Source organism: Talpa europaea (genome assembly GCF_964194135.1).
Source record: "Talpa europaea genome assembly, chromosome: 9".
In the NCBI taxonomy this organism is placed as follows: Eukaryota; Metazoa; Chordata; class Mammalia; order Eulipotyphla; family Talpidae; genus Talpa; species Talpa europaea.
In genome coordinates this window covers 115,206,334-115,225,617 of record NC_140076.1, presented here as the reverse complement: position 1 = coordinate 115,225,617, position 19,284 = coordinate 115,206,334, and the positions used below count along the sequence as shown (strand labels likewise).

Here is a 19,284-nt window from a genome sequence, read left to right as displayed (position 1 = left end):
TGTGCTCAACGGACTTGGGTACAAATGAAGCTCCACTAATTTTACTAGCCACAACTTTGGTGCAGATTACTCTAAGCCTGCAGATTCCTCACCTGTAAAATCAACTCTTTTCATAAAAGTTGTTCTGATAAAGGAGACACCAAACAAAAAAAATACCCCTTTAAGGCAGAGGGAAATGAGACTTACCTAAGACAAGGTTGAGTCTCATGGGTATCTTATAATAAAGTGTATTATACTCATTATGTAATAATTTTTTGAAGTTGTGTATAAACTGTTGACACATTTGTGATAAATCCTTTAATAAAGGCAAAGGGATTTTTAAGTGGACTTTCTCCCTGGGTTTGCTTTAATCAGTAATTACAAAAAAATGATTCAATTCTATAGCTCCTAAGTGTCACAGATATAGGATGAACACTAGCAAGCACCCAAAACCTTCATTGCTGAATCCTGACAAGCTGTTTCTGTTTGCAGATTTTATCCTGCTCCAGGAATTAGCCTCACGTCTGGGTAGTTTACTTGTATTTATTTATTTATATTTTGAAAGTTCCTATTTTTTTTTAAAGATTTATTATTTTATTTTTATAGAGGCTTTTTTTTTTTTTAATTTACTTGTTTGTTTATACATGCACTGGGTACAGTCAGAAGCGCGGGAGGGTGAGAGAATTCACCAGAACCAGAGCGGGGAGCAGAGCAGGCAGAAAGACCAAAGGACACTGCTGAGAGGAGCAGCGGGCGGCAGGAGAGGTCTGCGCGCCATGTGGGACCCTCCTCCGGTGGCCGGGGAGCAGCCGGGGATCGAACCGGTACCGCAGATGCCGCGGGCAGCTTTGCAACCCAGCGCTCAACCGCTGCGCCACCGGGGAGGCCCTAAAGATTTATTTATTTATACAAGCACTGGGTACAGTCAGAAGTGTGGGAAGATGAGAGAATTCACCAGAGCCAGAGCGGGGAGCAGAACAGGCAGACGAACCAAAGACACTGCTGAGGGGAGCAGCGGGCGCGGAAGGAGAGGTCTGCACGCCATGTGGGACCCTCGCTGGCGGCCAGGGATTGAACCGGCGCTGCAGAGGCTGCGGGCAGCTTCACAGCCCAGCGCTCAACCACTGCGCCACCAGGGGAGGTCCCAGTTTACTTATATTTAGAAAAGGGAGCTTGTACGATTTTTTTCTGAAAGCCCTTTCTTTCCACCCTTTATCCTAGTACTTCCTAATAATTCCTTCACTGTGATTAGGACCTCAAACTCTTAAAATAGGGTGGTTGTAACATAGAATGTCTTGTCAAGTTCAACTTCTCCAACATCACTCCCTAGTAAGCGCCAAGCCGGAGTTACAGGAGCTCAAATGGCTCCTGTGTTTGATCCACTCCCAATACATCAACAAGAAACAAGAAATGGAAGGATAGATAAGAATTCTGGCCTTCAATGAGTATTTATTCTGACCTAAATACTCCCAAAGTCAAACTAGAAATATTAAATGCTAAAACAGAACCACATCTAGTCAGGTTCTTAGAAAACAAAAAAACTACACATTGTTAGAAAAGGATTTTTTTTTTTTTTAATTAGTGAGGAGAGGAAATAGGTTAGATACCTAAATCCTATTCCACTTTATAAACTAACTCATTAACATCCTCCCGGGATGTGTGCACTTCACCTACAACACACACTCTTAAGCAATTAATTTCCTGTTAAAACTACTTAGTCAAGACCAGATGTCATCCCTTTACCTCATGACGCCATCGTTTGAAGGTTAACAGATGGATATACATTTGTTCCCGCCTTCTTGATCCACCTAACACCCCCTCCTGTTTCCTCTGCCTGCTTTTGCTCCAAAATCAGGTCGGAACTTTCTAGACCTCAAAAATACTTCTCCATTCATTCATCCACACATTCATTCACTTATATATAAATATCAATGACAACATTTTCATTTTCCACAGCAATCACTCTACATCCGGAGAAAAGATCAAACTCCAATACTTCCGAGTATGTGAAAAATAGCATACCAAGTTTAAAAATAACTCTTTAATCATATGCACATAAGGGGAATAAAGGGCAGCACCAGGCTGTCTAGGGAAGGGGCAAGAAGAGCCCCTGCCCGATGCCAGCCCGGCACAGTTCTGAGAGCACACACACAAACGGGGCTGGGAAGTAGAGTAAAGGAGAGGACCAAGGAGACACAGGCAAGAGGGGAGAGGCCGGGGCCGCGGCAGCCTCAGTCAGTGCACTCCAGCACAGATTCACTCAGTGCAAGGTCCCAGTAGTGTTCGGCGCCGTGCTTTTTGAAATGCTCCCGAGCCATGTTCTCTGTGGGGCACTGTTTGAACTTCATGTCTCCAAAGCTCCGGTCTTTGGCCGTACCCTGGGAAGGAGGTAATATTTGAAATAAACACAGTGCAAATGCTCATTTAAATTGTCCTCATTATTTTATAAAACCTAGTGATACTTGCGTTAACAATGTGCCTAGCTTAGTGCGATTTTACAGTAAAAGCAATTCTAACTTCCATCCCCTTGGAGACTTTTTGTGAGTTTTCAATGAATTTTCATGCATAAAGTTCTCATTTTTTTTGGACTGAAGCATGAGTTTTGTGCTGTGGTGCCTGAGAGAGAACAAATCAGGAGGGTATGCTGAGACTGACTTTTCTTCCACCAGAACTCAAGGACTAGATCTGAGGCTTTAAGGAGAAAGGAGTAGAGAACTGAGGAGCTGAACGGATTCTCTTCACAAGACTCTCACTGGTGAGACCCCGTATACAGCAGGATGCTTTGCAGCCCCGTGATAAACAACGCAGGGATGAGGGGAGGGAATGGGAGTCCGGGTGGCTACCTGGGGAGAAAGGTAAGAGAAGAGCAAGGACTAAGAAGGGCTGCGCCTCACCAAGCCACCAGCAGCAGTGACAGGTGTGGAAGTACTACCTCAAGGGGCTTTCAGGGATCAGATTCCAATAGAAGGCTAGAGCTGAACTTGCTTTGTTTCTGAATCAGATGTAATTCCTGAGGGCTTTAGAGATAAATGGAAAAAAATTTGGAAGAACTGAATGGGCTGGGATATTAAATAGGCAAGTGGGAACCTATGAAAAAGAGAAACAGGCATTATGGTTATTATGACCTAATTTATGTGCATGAATTCGAGGAGTCTGGCATAACACAGAGCCACATGAGTAACACTGAATAGCAGTTACCTACAGGGTGGTCTTAAAGGGTCAGGGAATCCGAAGGACACTCTTTCAGTAAGTGCCGCCTGTAGGGTTTATTTTAATAAGCATTCACTACCTTTGTAATGATGTACTATTTTTATAATAAAGAACTAGTTACTAAGTATGAGCACATTTAAACAACAGAAGATACACATGTACTCAACATAAAAATGAAGGCATCAAAACAACACAAAAGTAGAAAATCTTCACAATGTATAAGCTGCTTGTTGGCGTGGGACTAACATGATTACTGCCATACATCAGGTAAGGATCAAGTCACTGGAAAGAAACAGTTACTTCTTCCTGGAGAAACGGGATGATTATTCTATGCTTCACAAAGCACAAATGACTCTTAATTCACATATTGGCCTGGAGAAGCATATTTATTCATTCTTCAGAACTAACATCGGTTCCCTAAGATCATCTTTGGAATGAAAAGAGTTGTGTCAGCAGGGTGGGCAAAAAAGGAGAGGGCGTTAATTATATGGTGGAGAATGGAAACTAGACTTTTTCTTTCTTTTTCTTTTTTTTTTTTAAGATTTATTTATGCATACAAGAGCTGGGGTACAGATCAGAGGTGTGAGGGGTAAGGATTCACCAGAGACAGAGTGGGGAACAGAACAGGCAGAATAACCGAAGTACACTGCTGAGGGGAGCAGCAGGTGAGTCAGGAGAGGTCTGCTGCGCCATATGGGTTGCTCCCTGGGCGGCCGGGAACCGAATTTGTGCTGCAGTGGCTGAAGATATCTTTGCATCTTAACCCTTGCTCCATGAGGGAGGCCTCTAAATAAGTAAATCCTAAAAAAAAAAAAACAAAAAACTTGGGCCTCCCTGGTGGTACAAGGTGTTAAGTAAGACGCAACCTATGATGCTGTCCGCAGCCACTGCAGCACAAGTTTGATCCCCCGGCCAGGGAGCTACCCACATGGTGCAGCAGACTTCTCCTGACTTGCCTGCTGCTCCCCTCAGCAGTGTGTTTCAGTCAATCTGCCTGTTCTGTTCCCCACTCTGTCTCTGGTGAATCCTCTCACCCCCACACCTCTAGCCTGTACCATAAATAAATAAATAGCTTAGGGCCTCGCCGGTGGCGCAGCAGTTGAGCGCTGGGTTGTGAAGCTGCCGGCAGCCTCTGCGGCGCCGGTTTGATTCCAGGCTGCTCCCCAGCCACCGGAGGAGGGTCCCACATGGCGTGCAGACCTCTCCTGCCACCTGCTGCTCCCCTCAGCAGTGTACTTCGGTCCTTCTGCCTGCTCTGCTCCCTGCTCTGGCGAATTCTCTCACCCTCCGTGCTTCTGACTGTACCCAGTGCTTGTATAAATAAATAAATAAATCTTAAAAAAAAAAAGTTAATGTTTCCATTTAAAAAAAAAATTAAAAAAAAAATAAATAGCTTGTATGCATAAATAAATAAAACAGAGAAGTTAAAAAAAAAAAAAAACACTTCATTGATTTAACCATATATAATAAGGAAGAATTTGCTGCCAAACATTTAACGACAAATTCCAGAAAGGAACATCATTAAAGGGGCAGTCATTGTATAGTTGTTGCCATTCCTCTGTTCCACTTGAATACTATGAATAACCAGAAATGAACTAAAGTTCTGTGTCAGTGTTCTATCAAAGGCCACCTACCTCCCAGACTAGCACACATTTGTTGGTTTTCTTCACAGCTTCCTCATCAGATTCCTCATCATCTGGAAAAGAAAATATAGTTAAAATCTTGCTCTAGACTTGAGACCAAAATTTAGATTTAAATAAACATTATTCAAGTCTACCTAAATGTATTTAAATATTATCTCCCTCCCCCATATATCAGCAGCCAAAGTTGCCTGTTACTATTTATTTTCCTCAGATTAGACTGGAAGCTCCAAACAGGCGGGGACATTAGTTAATTCCATAACCCCTTCTTGAGTACACACTATGAACCAAGAGCTGTGCGGGTATACTGGGGAATAAGGAATGCGAGAGAAGCAATCAACAGAAATTTGCCCTAGGCATTCTGAGAGCCAGGCTTCAGATGTCCACTTCACACAGTCGTCTCAAGAAACTTTTGATATAAAGGAGGAAGAATACAGAAATGCCAAATAGAAATACCTTAGAACCCTTCCAAAACAAAATAAAATATAGGTCAATTATAGTAAAAAGTGTACTTTAAGGTACATAAGTACTTTAAGGGTAAAAGTGTAAGAGGGTCAAAGTTAGGAAAAACTTAGTAACTCTCTGCAGAAGTTAAATGGTAACCAGGTCTTAAGGTAGGCAAAAATGAGTATTGCTGGAAAAATTATTGCCAGGAGAATGTCAAATATTATATGGACATATATAATATTTATCTTATACATTACCACACATACAAGATATATTAGTTCTATATTATTGTATATATATATCATATATAGGAGATAAAGTTGGACAACTGAACTGAAAAGTTATTTTCTTGAACAAAGCAGAGTTTCTGATCTGAAACTCTGAAACTCCAAAATCTTTTTTGGTCTTTATTTATTCCTTTAAACAATCATTTATTGAAGCAAAACACATATATATATACATGTTCTCTTCCTGCGTTCCTATAAAACGTCCTGTGTTTTCACAAACTGAATACACTCCTATAAATAGTATCCAGATCTGGGGCAAACAGGGAAACCAGTGGCTAGAAAGGCCTTGAAGAACAGGCAGAGACTGACTATCACTCACGTATAAAATCACATAATAAATATTGTATCTACATCTGGCATGCACACAGTTCAGATGGGTCTTTCTAGAAATCCTGGTCTTATCTAGTGTTAGCAAGCTAGAGTGACAGAGTGAAGAAACAGATTGAGAAACAAAAGTACCACCCAACCTCCCGCTTAATCCCTGCTAACCCCCATTCACCATCTCCCTTTGTGTTAGATGTCTGTTCATCCCACTTTATCCGATGCAGCATAAGTCGCTTAAATTTCTTCTGGGCCTTGGGGCCTGGAAACAGAGAAGGAGAATTTTGCCACAGCTGTGGGAGATGATGGAATAGAAAGAACCTCTGAGCTCATTTAATGTCAGACATTAATGTGGTAGTTGAAGCAATCCCAGGAACAACTTAGGTCCTTCTACACCAACGAACATAGGAACCGAGGATATTAAACACAGGAATGGCTCTAAAATACTATCTTTTTTTCCTGTTCCCCCACCATGCTAAATCACTTCAAAGCCTAGGGTTGCCTGGGGACAGACTCCCTCAGTTTTTCAGACTCACCCCCTTCCACTACTACCACGTTGACATCCTTGTGCAGTACCACCACCCCTGTCAGGTACAGCTGCCCAGCATTGGCCTCAATCTTGAACTTCTTGGCTGGGTTGCTCAAATTTCGAACTCTGGAGAAGGGAAAGTTTAGTTATGGCTTTCATTTTAGCATCAGCAGCTGCTTGAATGGAATGGCAATTAAATAGATGGATCCAATATGCTTTTCTCGCTAAAAATAAAGGCCTTTGGAGTAAGCAAATATACTACTGCTCAAAGGTAGAGTTGATGAGTCTAGAAATATTTCTACTCTCTAATACTTCCTTCCAAATAGCTGAAGTACTAAGCATATACTCCACAACAAAGAGCAGGCAATCAAAATCTACTCTAAGAATGAAGAAGTATTTATCCTTGTCCAAAAATATTTATAAGCTAACTGTTCTTGACAGTATACAGATCAACAAATTCTTTGCCCACTAGGTGCTTATAATGTAAAGTAGTCATAATGTTATGCATGAACATCTTCTGAAAGAATACAAGAAAATGGGGGCCTCCTGTTAAGGGAGGTTACGTCTCAGTGCCATCATGCTATCACCTCTGTGGCCTGAGTTCGCTCCCTGGCCAGGGAGTGACCCACATAAGGTGCAGCAGACCTCTCCTGCCTCCCCGCTGCTCCCCTCAGTAGTATATTTCAGTCAATCCACCTGTTCTGCTCTCCACTCTGTCTCTGGTGAATTCTCTCACCCCTCGCACTTCTGGCCTATACCCCAGTTCTTCCATGCATAAATAAATAAACCTTTAAAAAAAAAAAGATAGAAAGAATACATGAAAACTGGTAGCATCAATTACCTATGAGTAGTCCTGGGAGATCAGTAATAGGAAGGAATTTTTTTCAATAAGTGCTCTTCTGTATTGTTACAACTTAGAAAAATCTTAATAAGCATTTACTGTTTTTAAAGAATTAGTTACTAAATATGAGCACATTTTAAAAAAAGAAACATGTATTCAAATAAGAGTAAAATGAAAATAAATATCAAATCAACATGAATGTAGAAAATATTTACGATGTATAAAGTACATTTTGGAGTGGAAATGAAAGGATTTCTGCAATACATGGGGATAAGGATATAACCGCTTAAAGAGAGAAATTTTTAATGTTTCCTGGAGAAGCAGAATGATCTCTTATGACAAATGATTAATGATCTTAGTTCACATCTTGGCCTGAACAAACATATTCATTCATTCATTCATTCATTCACCCATAATTCTTCAGACTTGGTCCACTAAGACTACCTCAAGGAGAAGAATAAACCTCAACACTCACTACTGTAAAAGATTTACGATCTCCTAATTCACACGAGAGTCATTAAAAGAGAAGAGGGACTGACGTCAGCTGTGTTTCTAGATCACGGTGATTCTGCCTCAAGCACTTGGAAAATGTCTTACTATTTCTAAGAGATAAGCTACCCAATTTGGACACCTACCTATATACAGATATGTGTACCCCCTGTGAAATATCTTCTTTAAGCTTTTTAATTTTCTTGACCTTTCTCTGTTCTGCTGTAAGTTTTCGGGCAGCGTTGGCCTCTTCATGCGCTCTGTCGTGACAGGAAGGACATCCACAAGTGAGAAAGGCATTGAAGATCAGAGGCAGGGCTGAGGGAAAGAGAGAGCAACGGAGGACTCTCCCCCCCCTCCAGACGTGGATCCCCCAGAAGAGTTTGGAATAGGTGCTTGCCATGGGTTTCCACCCACCCCTATGGCACTTACTTCTGTCTTTTTGCCATCTGAGCTCTGACATGCGCTTCTACCTTCGTGGGGTCTTGAACAGCTTCTGTTCCTAATACTCGCATCAAATTTGAAATTCTCACTGCAGTGGGGACAGAAATCAATCTCCTGAGTCACGTATCCAGCTGGAAAACCTGTCACTTCTCCCAATTCACAATCATTATTTATTTCAAATTTCTGCTAAAAACTCACTTCCTCAAAAAATTCCTACATTGAAAAGTCTATCCAATTAACCCAGTATTTGTGAAAGGTCACACAATTAATTGTATGTACTTACAAGGTTTGAAAATTTATGAAAGACAAGGAACTTAATTTCTTGGTATTTTTTTCATTCTGATCATAGTGTTTAGTGAAAGATCCTACACCTAACAAAGCTCACTCAAAATTTTACTGAATAAGGGAATCAGGAGAGGTTTTTAAACTGGTTCCATTGTTAAAACAGTAAGAATTATATACATAACAACGCCATGCAAATACTGCAACTACTGTCTTCATAAGGAAAGACAAAACCACTGACTGATTCTGAGAAACAGAAAGCACTGAATACTGAGGTGCTAAAGACAGGACAGAATGGCAGAGATCAATGTGACACCCTTTTTTCCCTCACCCCAAGAACACACCTTTGGGTTCCGGTGGGGGCATGAGACCCAGCCTAACTTTCTCCTGTAGCTCCTTCTGTGCTTCCCTCCTCGTTTGCCTTCGCAGTTTCTTCTGTTCCTTCTTGGTAAGATATACGCCCAGAGTAACTGGCGTGTCACTGTCAACTGTTAGGGAGAGAGATGAATGTACCAAAGCAATAAGCCTACTCGAGGAACTTGGGTGTGTACCACTTACATTAAAAGGCACTTTAGTTGGTCAGTGTTAGTGATGTTTAGGTTAATAGTTATGACATGGTTAAATTTTTTAAAAAATGTTTTTATCTTTCATGAGTAGTGTTCAAACTTGTTTTTCTTTAAGCAGTTGACCCTTTATTCAACTGAAATGTGGCAATTACAGAAAACAAAATTAGAGCTCCTTTAGTTCTAAGTGAGGAGTTGGGGTTAAGAACGAGTATCCAGAATCCCACTTAGATCCCACCTCTTGAGCATAAATGTTTTGGTGGAATTCGATTTGAAAACCACTGACACTGACGATAAAATTTATAATTTTAGAGTTTACGGCACAGGGAAAAATCCTCTGGACTCCCAAAGCACTTTTACTCAACTTTTCAGAAACAAACATCTTCCTCTGCCCCCACATATCCTTTTAGTAATTCACACTGATGATAGCAAAGTAGAATTAAGTAAAATCCAATGACTACTATACCTTGTATTATCTCAACGTCCCAATATATTTTTCTGAACTTACTCCTCAATTTACCAACTGAGATATTAACTCTTTTCATCCCAAATCTAACTCATGTGATCAAATCTGACTAATGTGATCAAATCTTTTATGAATCATAAAACGCTTAAAGGTGGGAGGCCTCCCTGATGGTGCAAGGGGTTAAGTCTTAGCACAATGAAGCTATCAGCAGCCACGGCAGCATGAGTTCAATCCACGGCCAGGGAGTTGACCCACATGGCACAGCAGACCTCCCATCTCACCCACTGCTCCCCTCAGCGATGTATTTTAGTAGATCCACTGGTTCTGTTCCCCATTCTCTCTCTGGTGAATACTCTCACCCCCCGCACCTCTGGCCTACACCCCAGTTCTTGGATGCCTAAATAAATCTTTAAAAACAAAACAAAAAACTTTTGAAGATGTATCAGTTAATATTATCTGTACAAATGAGGAAATTCTGTATTTCAAGTGATTTACCCAACATATTCAGCTGAATAAAACAGCCACAATTAAAACCTCTCGCCTTACTGAACCAACAGGCTATGGTACAAAAATTATAAAGAAAAAAAGGCGGAAGACAAAGAAGATCAACAAAGGGAAGGCATTTCATGATGGTGTAAAGGCCAGAACTGGGAGTCAACACTATGGTAAAAGCCTAACCCACCACACACATCAACAAGTCAGTCATCTCTAGGTAAGGACTCAATGCTTCAGAGCTACACTGTCTAATAAAGTAGCCAACAGCCATATGTCCAATTTACATTCATTAAAACTGAAAAAATAAAATCCAGACCCTCAGCTATACTGGTGAAACCAGTGTACAGTTGCACTCGGTTTTCAGGTGCTCAACAATCACATGTTGACAGGGGCAGCTGTCTCAGACACACAGAAAACATGTCCATTATCACACAAGCTCTACCAGTGACTACTTCTCTAGAGCCTGACTGAACCATCCATACTTTACCTGGAGGGTTGAGTTGGGCTGGATGTTCAACAAGATTCGTGATTCCAAAATAATCTTCTCTCTTAGGATTTTGCTCTGTACTAAAATTGGAGGAAGAAGGGAAAACAAGATATGTGGATAGAGATGATGCCAATAGAAAAGGAATCTCATAGACAAAATGAAAAAACTCATGATCCATAATGTATTCCACCCCTTTTCAATACATGCATATCTATTATATGTATTAAATGTAATCTCTCAAGATGAGAAACTGGGTTCCACTAAGGCTTAGATGCGCTCTCTACACCAGTCATTCACAACCTTTTTTTCTACCCTCTCTCCTGAGGTTGTTACATTCTCTCATTAGTAAGGATAAATTCCTGGGGCAGCGGTTAACAGAGGGGTAGAGAATGACTGAAACACTGTCCCAAAGCCAGGAAACAGAGTGGTGGAACAGACATGGTGAAAGTTGTCTAAATGTCTCTAATATGCTTTATTTACCATTCTGTCCACCATCAATTAAGAAACCTTGCTCTATTCTAGAAGTGGACCTTTAAGATATGTAAACATCTATTACAAGTAGTAATGTAATATAATTAAGAAATAACTGAAAAACAAGTAATGTTTAACACAGAAAATTTAGTTTTGAAGCACTCTACATTCACATGTACACAGTGGCTGCTATCTCAGACAAGAGAGCGAGTATGTCCATTATCACACAAAACTCCAGTGGGTAATACTTCCCTAGAGCCTTGATTATGTGTGCCCTTTCCTCCAACATCAACTCAAGAAAAAACCTAAAATAACCCATTAACATATCCTTTATAAATATATATGAGGTTGTGTATGATTAACTACTTCCCTTGGATTTCAAAGTTTTACTTAAAGCATGAGTACTATTATTCCATGACACTGCAGTGTTATGAAAAGGTATTAACTGACAAACTCACAGGTCAAACCCATTGGGGATGATGTAGGAGTCCCACCACTCGATTTCAGGGATATCTCCTTCCTTTAACTCCTTCTTAGGAGCAATGAGGGCGAGCCTCGTTGTGGTATGGATGCCTGTTTTTCTAGCTGCCTGGGAGATCTCTGCCTGCAGCTTCTCCAATTGAGCCTAAAGACAAGATAAACAAAGAGAGGAAAGTAAGAGACACAGAGAATAAAAAAGCGGTAGAATCCCAAATTTTAAAATACTCTCTTGTTGAACTCTTTATACCTAATGTGATGAGTCCATAATTTCTGTAAGTTTCAAAAAAAGAGCTCGTTTTATTTAACCTTTACTTAGTTGATTTACACATACCTCACCCTCATCACTATCCACCCACGCCAGTGCGCTTGCAGCAAATATGCACAAACGACATTTTATGAGGCCCTCAGGGTGAAAATGACAAGGCCAAAGTCATTAACAATACAATCAATTCAACTCTACAGGGTGTACGAATTGTTAGCAGTAAATTTTAACACCAGAATTTTAACACCAGAGTAGCTTTTCTCGTTACCCACAAGATCCTGAATTGTTCCTCCCTACTGCAAGTTGTATATGGAGAAGGCTGAAAATTTCATTTCTACCTAAACAGACTCTAACTGAAAAATCCATCAGCTAAAAAATCAAGTATTCCAGGAATACAGTATTTAAAAAATTATTCACTTTTCTGATTGTATTTTAGGACTATATTCAATTTCCTTTTTGTCATCTTCCAAATGTCTTTGAGATTCTAGGTTCTAGTCTAAGCCAGATACCTTTGTCCGTAAACGTTGGGCAATCTTCTCAAATTTGCCCTTGTCATGGAATTTAAAAGTACGTCTCTGGCGCTGAGAAGGGGCAATTGAGACTCGGGGGTCAAAAAAAGTATTAGATTCCATATCTTCTGATGGCTTTTCTTTTAGCTGTTGCTTAAACTGTTCTCTTTTCACAGCACGAATATTGGCTTTCAGAGTGGGCATGCGGTGTGTCAGCTCAATCTCCTTGCCTGTTGCATCCACAGTGCGACCTTGCTCGTCAAGGATTAGCGGTGTAGGTTTAGTTTGATCTTTTAATTCCACCTTCCTGAAAAATAGTCCAGAAAGAAACAAATTCCATATGAAACAAACAAAAAAACCTCAGAAAATATATCAAAGGCGGACAAAGTCAATTCTATGGAACACAAAGTCCTCAATCAGTGAATAGCTTGATTAAAAATATCAAACTGGATATATTTAAATACAGGGTACTATCTCAATTCAATGAATTTGCAGATTACAATGAGAAAATGTGTAATCCTATCTTTGTTTACCTCTGAACTCCTGAGTGAGACATGGGATGCCAAAATAACCATAGATACTAAAATTAAAGTCTATTATCTTTACCCAGCTGTGAAGAACTCTCAGATCTGGTCTCACTTAACATGATTTAATGTTAGGAGGCCTGGTTTTAGTCCCAGGTCCAATGTAAGATGCATCATCTTATTCTCTGTTCTCCAAATTGTAAAAGGGTAGTAAATTCTACAAGGAAGCCAAGACAATAAATTCAAATCGCATTTTTTGATCATATATAAGAAACACAAAATGGTGTAAGAAATGCTTTAGGTTACGTGCAAGACACAGATCAATAACATTCCAAGGTATAAACTGTTTCTCAAGCTTCAGAAACGATAAGGGGTTCTGTAAAATAGATACTCACGGGGGAGCAATGCCCATGGCATGGAGATTGGCCAGGCCCACCATATTGGCATTACCAATGAGCCCTGGCTTCAGTGCTAGCTGGGCTTGGATACGGGCTTGTAATTCAGCTGCTTTCCTTGCCTTTTCAATGGCATCATTCATGAAAGTGGCAGCCTGGGAGGGCTGAATAGTGTTGCCAATTGGAAGTCGTTCTGGTTGGGAGGAAGAGGGAGTTTTTGGCTGTGAAGTAGAGAAAAAGAAATCAGAATCAGGAGTATTAGAGTTCTCTCTCTCTCTCTCTCTCTCACACACACACACAAACACACACACACAGTGTGTTAGACTGTGGGGTAGAACACGTAGTCACCTCCTGGACTCTCATCCGAGAGGCAAGAAATTTTGTGCTAAAGATTCTTTCCAGGGTCCCATGAGCACAATACCTGAGGTGCAGGAGGGCTAATGAAACTCAGTTGTTTCTTCCTCTCCTCTATTTGCCGTGTTGCTGCCTCCATCATTTGTTTGATCTGCTCTCCAGGGTGGGGGGATAATAGAAAACCAGTTAACGTTTTCTTTCATACAGGTTTCTAAACCCAATGGACTTTCAGATCTAGAGACCTAAAAATGTTTTAAATAACAGCATAATATTCTTCCTGTACAATAGGCCAGAGAATTTAGGAAGGATTAATTCCTAAGGTAGGATGTTAAGTAGCTTGATGATTAAAACACTGGAGTCAGAGAGTTTGACTTGAGTTTGAATCCTAACTCTGTTACTTAGTATCTAGAGCACTTTGGACATGGTATTTCATCTCTAAACATTCCAGGGGTCTAAAAGGGTTAAAAAATAGTACCTGCCTTACAGAGCTGTTGTATGCATTTAAGTGACACATGCAACATTCCTAACAAAACCCATACAATTATTCTTTAATAAAAAGATAGGCTCTGAGTCCCTGAATTCTTAGTCTGGGTAACCAGAGATGATAGCGTAAAGATGTAATTTAGCTGCGTAGAAGGATTCGAGCATTTGTAAACTTCTAGTATCTGTAAACTTCTAAAGAAGTTCAGAATAATAAACTTTGGGGATACAGTCAAATAACTCCTCTTGCATTTTCCCAAAAATCTGTAAATTCGTTTTTAACATTTTTGGAGTAGGTGGTATTATTTACATAGTTCAAAAGGCAGGAAAGTATAAAAGGGCACACTGTAAACTCCTTTAACCCCGTCCTCTAAAAAACATCATCAGTTTCTTCCTTTCCAGAAATATCACAAAGAGATAAAGTCTGTTCACTGTCCATACATATGTACACATATATTCTATCTCCTCCAATGATGTTTTAAAATGGTTTTTAGGGCCTCCCCGGTGGCGCAGCGGTTGAGCGCTGGGTTGCAAAGCTGCCCGCGGCCTCTGCGGCGCCGGTTCGATCCCCGGCTGCTCCCCAGCCACCGGAGGAGGGTCCCACATGGCGCGCAGACCTCTCCTGCGGCCCGCTGCTCCCCTCAGCAGTGTACTTCGGTCCTTCTGCCTGCTCTGCTCCCCGCTCTGGCTCTGGTGAATTCTCTCACCCTCCCGCGCTTCTGACTGTACCCAGTGCATGCATAAAAAAACAAACAAATAAATAAATAAAACATGCCTTAATAAAAAAAAATTAAAAAAAATAAAATAAAATGGTTTTTAATTAAAAAGAATATCTCATAAGAAACATCTCTTGCTTATATGGTATCAAAATTGTTTAACGGTGCCCATTTAAAAACAGATACTACCATATAAAAGCAAAGTCAAGCTGAAATTATTTAAGTAGATTATATCTTTTCCGTATTACAGTTTTCTGTCATCAAGCTGAGTTCTGATTATTTCAATTAATTTTCTCTATGACCCAATGAGGCAGGTAACTGTATGTACCACATCTTGCTTGCCCATTAACAGGTGCTCCATAAAAGCTACTTTTATGGCCCTGAAATGGAATACTCCTGATTAAGCCAAAGAATGATGAAACATGAAGCAGGAAATAAAAGTTCTCCAACACCAAACACTAATTCAAGTAAAATTACAATAAATTTAAACCCAAGCATCTCATTTCTTTAACTTGCATCCAGCCTTTGCTTACTACCTGGAGCTTAGTGAGCATGCCAGGACTCTCTGATGGAGGCCCAGGGATCACTTCTGGTTCCTCTTCCACCTCCTCAAAACGGGGTATCCGTCGCTTTTTTACTCCTGATGATTCCTTGGAAATCTCAGAGTCATCACCAAACACTTCCTACGGGAACCAAAGATGACAGAAGATTTGTATTTCCTGCCCAGGGGAGAAGGGAAAAACCATCCTAGTCCCTATCAGCATTTGGTGGCTCTTCCCAGGGGACTATGATGCCATCTTGCAAATGGCTACTTGCCAGAAGTCAGTCTTCTAGACCCTCCAAGTGGACCACCTCACCCAATTTCATCATTCTATTCCAGTCAAGCAAATTCATCCCCACATTCATATAAATGTTCCCATTTCAACATCTTTGCAAAATGCTACTGCCCACATTTGTAATAATCTCCCTTAACTTTTCTGTGAAAATCCCAGTTCCAAATCCTGCCTAAAACTCACCTCCTCCAGGAACTTTTCCTCATTAATAATCTCATCCCACTCTGATCAAACTTTTGTTTCACATCCGCTTAGCACTTAAGAGGTTGGTTCACAGTAGGTAAAATTACATGGCTGATATTCTGCTTGCCAAGTGTTAAGTCTTCAATGTTAGTAGTTCCTCCCAACTACAGTCTACGCTCTGCCAGGACAGGGGCTGTCTCTCTTTTCTTCGCTATTCCCCAGTAACACTGTTTCTATCAAACAATGGGAACTCAAATATGTTGACTAATTTGCAAAGTGAATTTAACAGGACCAAGAGTGGCCAACTGGAAGGGACAATGGGAAAAAGCAAATGTACACACCGGTGGTAGGCTTTGGGTGACATCCCCTCTTCACTAGGAGGGCTCGTGTTTTGCAAGGACATATCCTCGGCCAGGGGCGAGCGCTTCCTGGAACTCCTACAGTTCAAGAAAAAGGACTCTCCCATAATATATTGTGTGGGGTGGGGACCTAAATGGACCAAAATGGGACCCATATCCCAAGGCTATCTAGAAACCTCCTTCAAGTAACCATTTTTAAGCCCACCCAAGGCAGTCACTCATTCACATTCTGTCCTCAGCACTTAGTATAGCAGCATGCCAATCTTAACATAACCTTCACGCTACAGAGTGGTGTATGCTGTGGATCAAGCGTTCCCCTTCAAATAGAACAAAACCCAACATAAGTTTGAGATTCTATAGTCAACTCTAAAATATATATATAAAACTAATACTCAGATTTTATAGTTTGTGCCTGTTTTATTGTGCTCTCACCCCTTAAATTCCTTTAAGGCAAGGACTATCTCTCATTCCTCTCGTCATTCTACAATACCCTAAACACAAAGGGCACCTGAAACTATTTCTCTTGGTTCTACAGCCTGCCAGAGACTAAGTAGACAAAGCTCATTCCCTCTGTGCACATCAAGAAAAGCAATGGAACAGCCAAGGTACTAAAATCACTTGGGAAGGTTTGATGGGAGTCACAGAGAAGATTTTTTTTAAAAAGACAGAGAAAAATGAGACAGAGATCAGCTACTGACAATGAAAATATTGAAAGAGGCTACGACCCATCAGCAACTACAAAATCAACGGTGAAATATGATGGTCCCTTTAAGATGACCAGCAACATTCTATATAGCAAATGATAGGTTCTCCAGACATACTTATTGTTACGTCTCCCATCTACAAGTCTGTTGCAGAGAAACCTCTAAAAAGGAGCAATAATGAGGTCTACAACTCAGATAATAGTGGAATCACATTCTCAAGCAATCAATTAGACTGCAAGCAAATCCAAGCATACAATCTTAGAGCTACTGTCAATTTATAGGTAGTAGTAAAGGAGGATGGCGGGACAGGGAGACATGAGAACCAAAACCCCTAACTACGCACAAAAAAGAGCAAAGCTACTGACTATTTTCTTGGAATATTTCAACCCATGAACTTAAGTAGCTCATCACTGTAAGGTGGTAATAATGCAAGTTCATCCCCTCTACAATGTCTAAGTATCTCTCTTGAACAGTAGATATTTTAATAGCAAATATCAAAGTGTGAGCCAGGTAAGCTCAGCAACTTTGTTACCATTCAAAACAATTCTGAGTTCATCAGTTAGTTCAATATAACCTACCTTTAGTTCTCTTTTTCTGCTCCTGTCACTGCTAGACTTGGAATGCCTAGAGCTCCGGCCTTCCTCCACAGCCTCAAACAATTTGTCCACAAATCGAAGAGTAGAATCATCAAGAAAAGGTTTCAGATGGTCTGAGAGGTAAAAAAGAAGCAGTAAGGTTGAAAACATTAAGAGCATTTATTCTACTACAAGACATATTAACACACACCAACAATGGAATTTCATCCCCAGATGTACGGAAATGTTTTATTAAGTTCTTTGTAGAATTCCTACAAATTCTCTTACATAGAGCGACCTTACCTTATGAGGTAACAATATACTTGTAATTTTGGGAATAGGAAGTACCATAGCAAGAGCAATCTGTCTGTGTCAAGTATCAAAATTTACGGTGCATAAACACCCTAATGTTTCCCAAATAGCAAGTTATAGAAGACTACCCCAGAAAAAATCTCCTTCCCTCAATTTTTAAATTTTTTTTTATAGAGGCATGCTTTATTTATTTATTTGTTTGTTTGTTTTGTTTATACATGCACTGGGTACAGTCAGAAGCGCGGGAGGGTGAGAGAACTCACCAGAGCCAGAGCGGGGAGCAGAGCAGGCAGAAGGACCGAAGTACACTGCTGAGGGGAGCAGCGGGCGGCAGGAGAGGTCTGCGCGCCACGTGGGACCCTCCTGTGGTGGCCGGGGAGCAGCCGGGGATCGAACCGACGCTGCAGAGGCCGCGGGCGGCTTCGCAACCCAGCGCTCAACCGCTGCGCCACCGGGGAGGCCCTCCCTCCCTCAATTTTTAAAATTTATTTTATAGAGACTCCTACACAGTTAGATGTCAGTCTGAATCTGACATTAAACTATTTCTTATGCGAATTACCTTAGGTAATTCAGTACAGTGGTCAAAGGTCAGTACAGTCTGAGATTTGACATATGCCACAAGGGCCCCCCTGGTGGTGCAAGGGTTAAAACACAATGAAGTTAACCGCAGCCACTACAGCACAAGTTCGATTCCTGGCCAGCCAGGGAGCAACCCTGGTGCAGCAATACATGGCACAGCAGACCTCTCTTGACCCGCCCCACTGCTCCCCTCAGCAGTGTACTTCGGTCTATCTGCCTGTTCTGTTACCCACTCTGTCTCTGGTGAATCCTCTCACCCTCCGCACCTTTGGCCTGTACCCCATAAATAAATAAATGTTAAAAAAAAAAACAAAAAAACAAACTATGTCCCAAATAGTATAAAAAAATGTAGCAATAAGAGAGAAAAGCAAAATTATTTAAACTATTTCCATTGTAATGCAAGAGTAAATAAATTGTGACCTGATCTTTTTTAGATAATCCCAACAGAATTCTGGAAAGGTTCAAAGCGTTTGGGGCCATCCTACATGTGAAGTCAAAAGATTCAGAAAAGCACGTACCAGCAGCCTTCTTCTTGTCCATGCCCTTCCCCACACAGTTCAGTGCTGCTGTGACAACCGTGGGCTCTGAGAAACCCAGCACCCTCTTCACTGTCTTCTCTATCCATGGTTTCAGCTCATCCAGCTCCCTCTTGGACAGCGCCATTCTCCAGGAAATGGAGGACAGCGCAAAAGGGAATTAATACTGCACCTAAAAAGAAACCAGGAAAAGAGTTCAATTAGAAGGTAGGAAAACACTAAAGCAACTGCAGGCACTGGTGGAACATCAGGAGCGCCTTCCACGCCCATTCGCAACCTTCCCCTTCACTTCAGGTTAAGTGTTCTCCCGAAAACCACACTTCAAAGCAGAATGAACTCCATTCTATTCAATTTTTAACCCTAACAAGGTCAGTCTCAATGGATCAATGAAACTTGCAGACTAAACAAACAAATCCTAAGAATAACCTTGTCTGAGAAATAAGTTCTGGTTTCTTTCTTGATCCTACCATGTTAACAAGGACTGGCAAACAGAGTACATGAAAGAAGACTGCAGAAAGCCCACCCAGAGGCC

At 41.0% G+C, this 19,284-nt stretch overlaps 1 protein-coding gene across 1 annotated transcript; it reads right to left on the bottom strand.

Moving 5' to 3' along the window:
• Positions 1–2,210: 2,210 nt before the first annotated feature.
• PRPF3 (pre-mRNA processing factor 3) lies at positions 2,211–18,894 on the bottom strand (the record flags this gene model as incomplete). The annotated part of the gene is made up of 15 exons (XM_084243792.1): positions 18,735–18,894; positions 17,329–17,459; positions 15,208–15,354; positions 13,543–13,626; positions 13,122–13,342; positions 12,203–12,509; positions 11,410–11,576; positions 10,481–10,560; positions 8,814–8,957; positions 8,176–8,275; positions 7,890–8,003; positions 6,421–6,539; positions 6,063–6,146; positions 4,824–4,885; positions 2,211–2,357 (listed from the first exon to the last, which is right to left on the bottom strand). Exons 1-15 carry the CDS (start codon positions 18,877–18,879, stop codon positions 2,211–2,213), a joined length of 2,052 nt encoding a protein of 683 aa, XP_084099918.1. The 5' UTR covers positions 18,880–18,894.
• Positions 18,895–19,284: the final 390 nt, after the last annotated feature.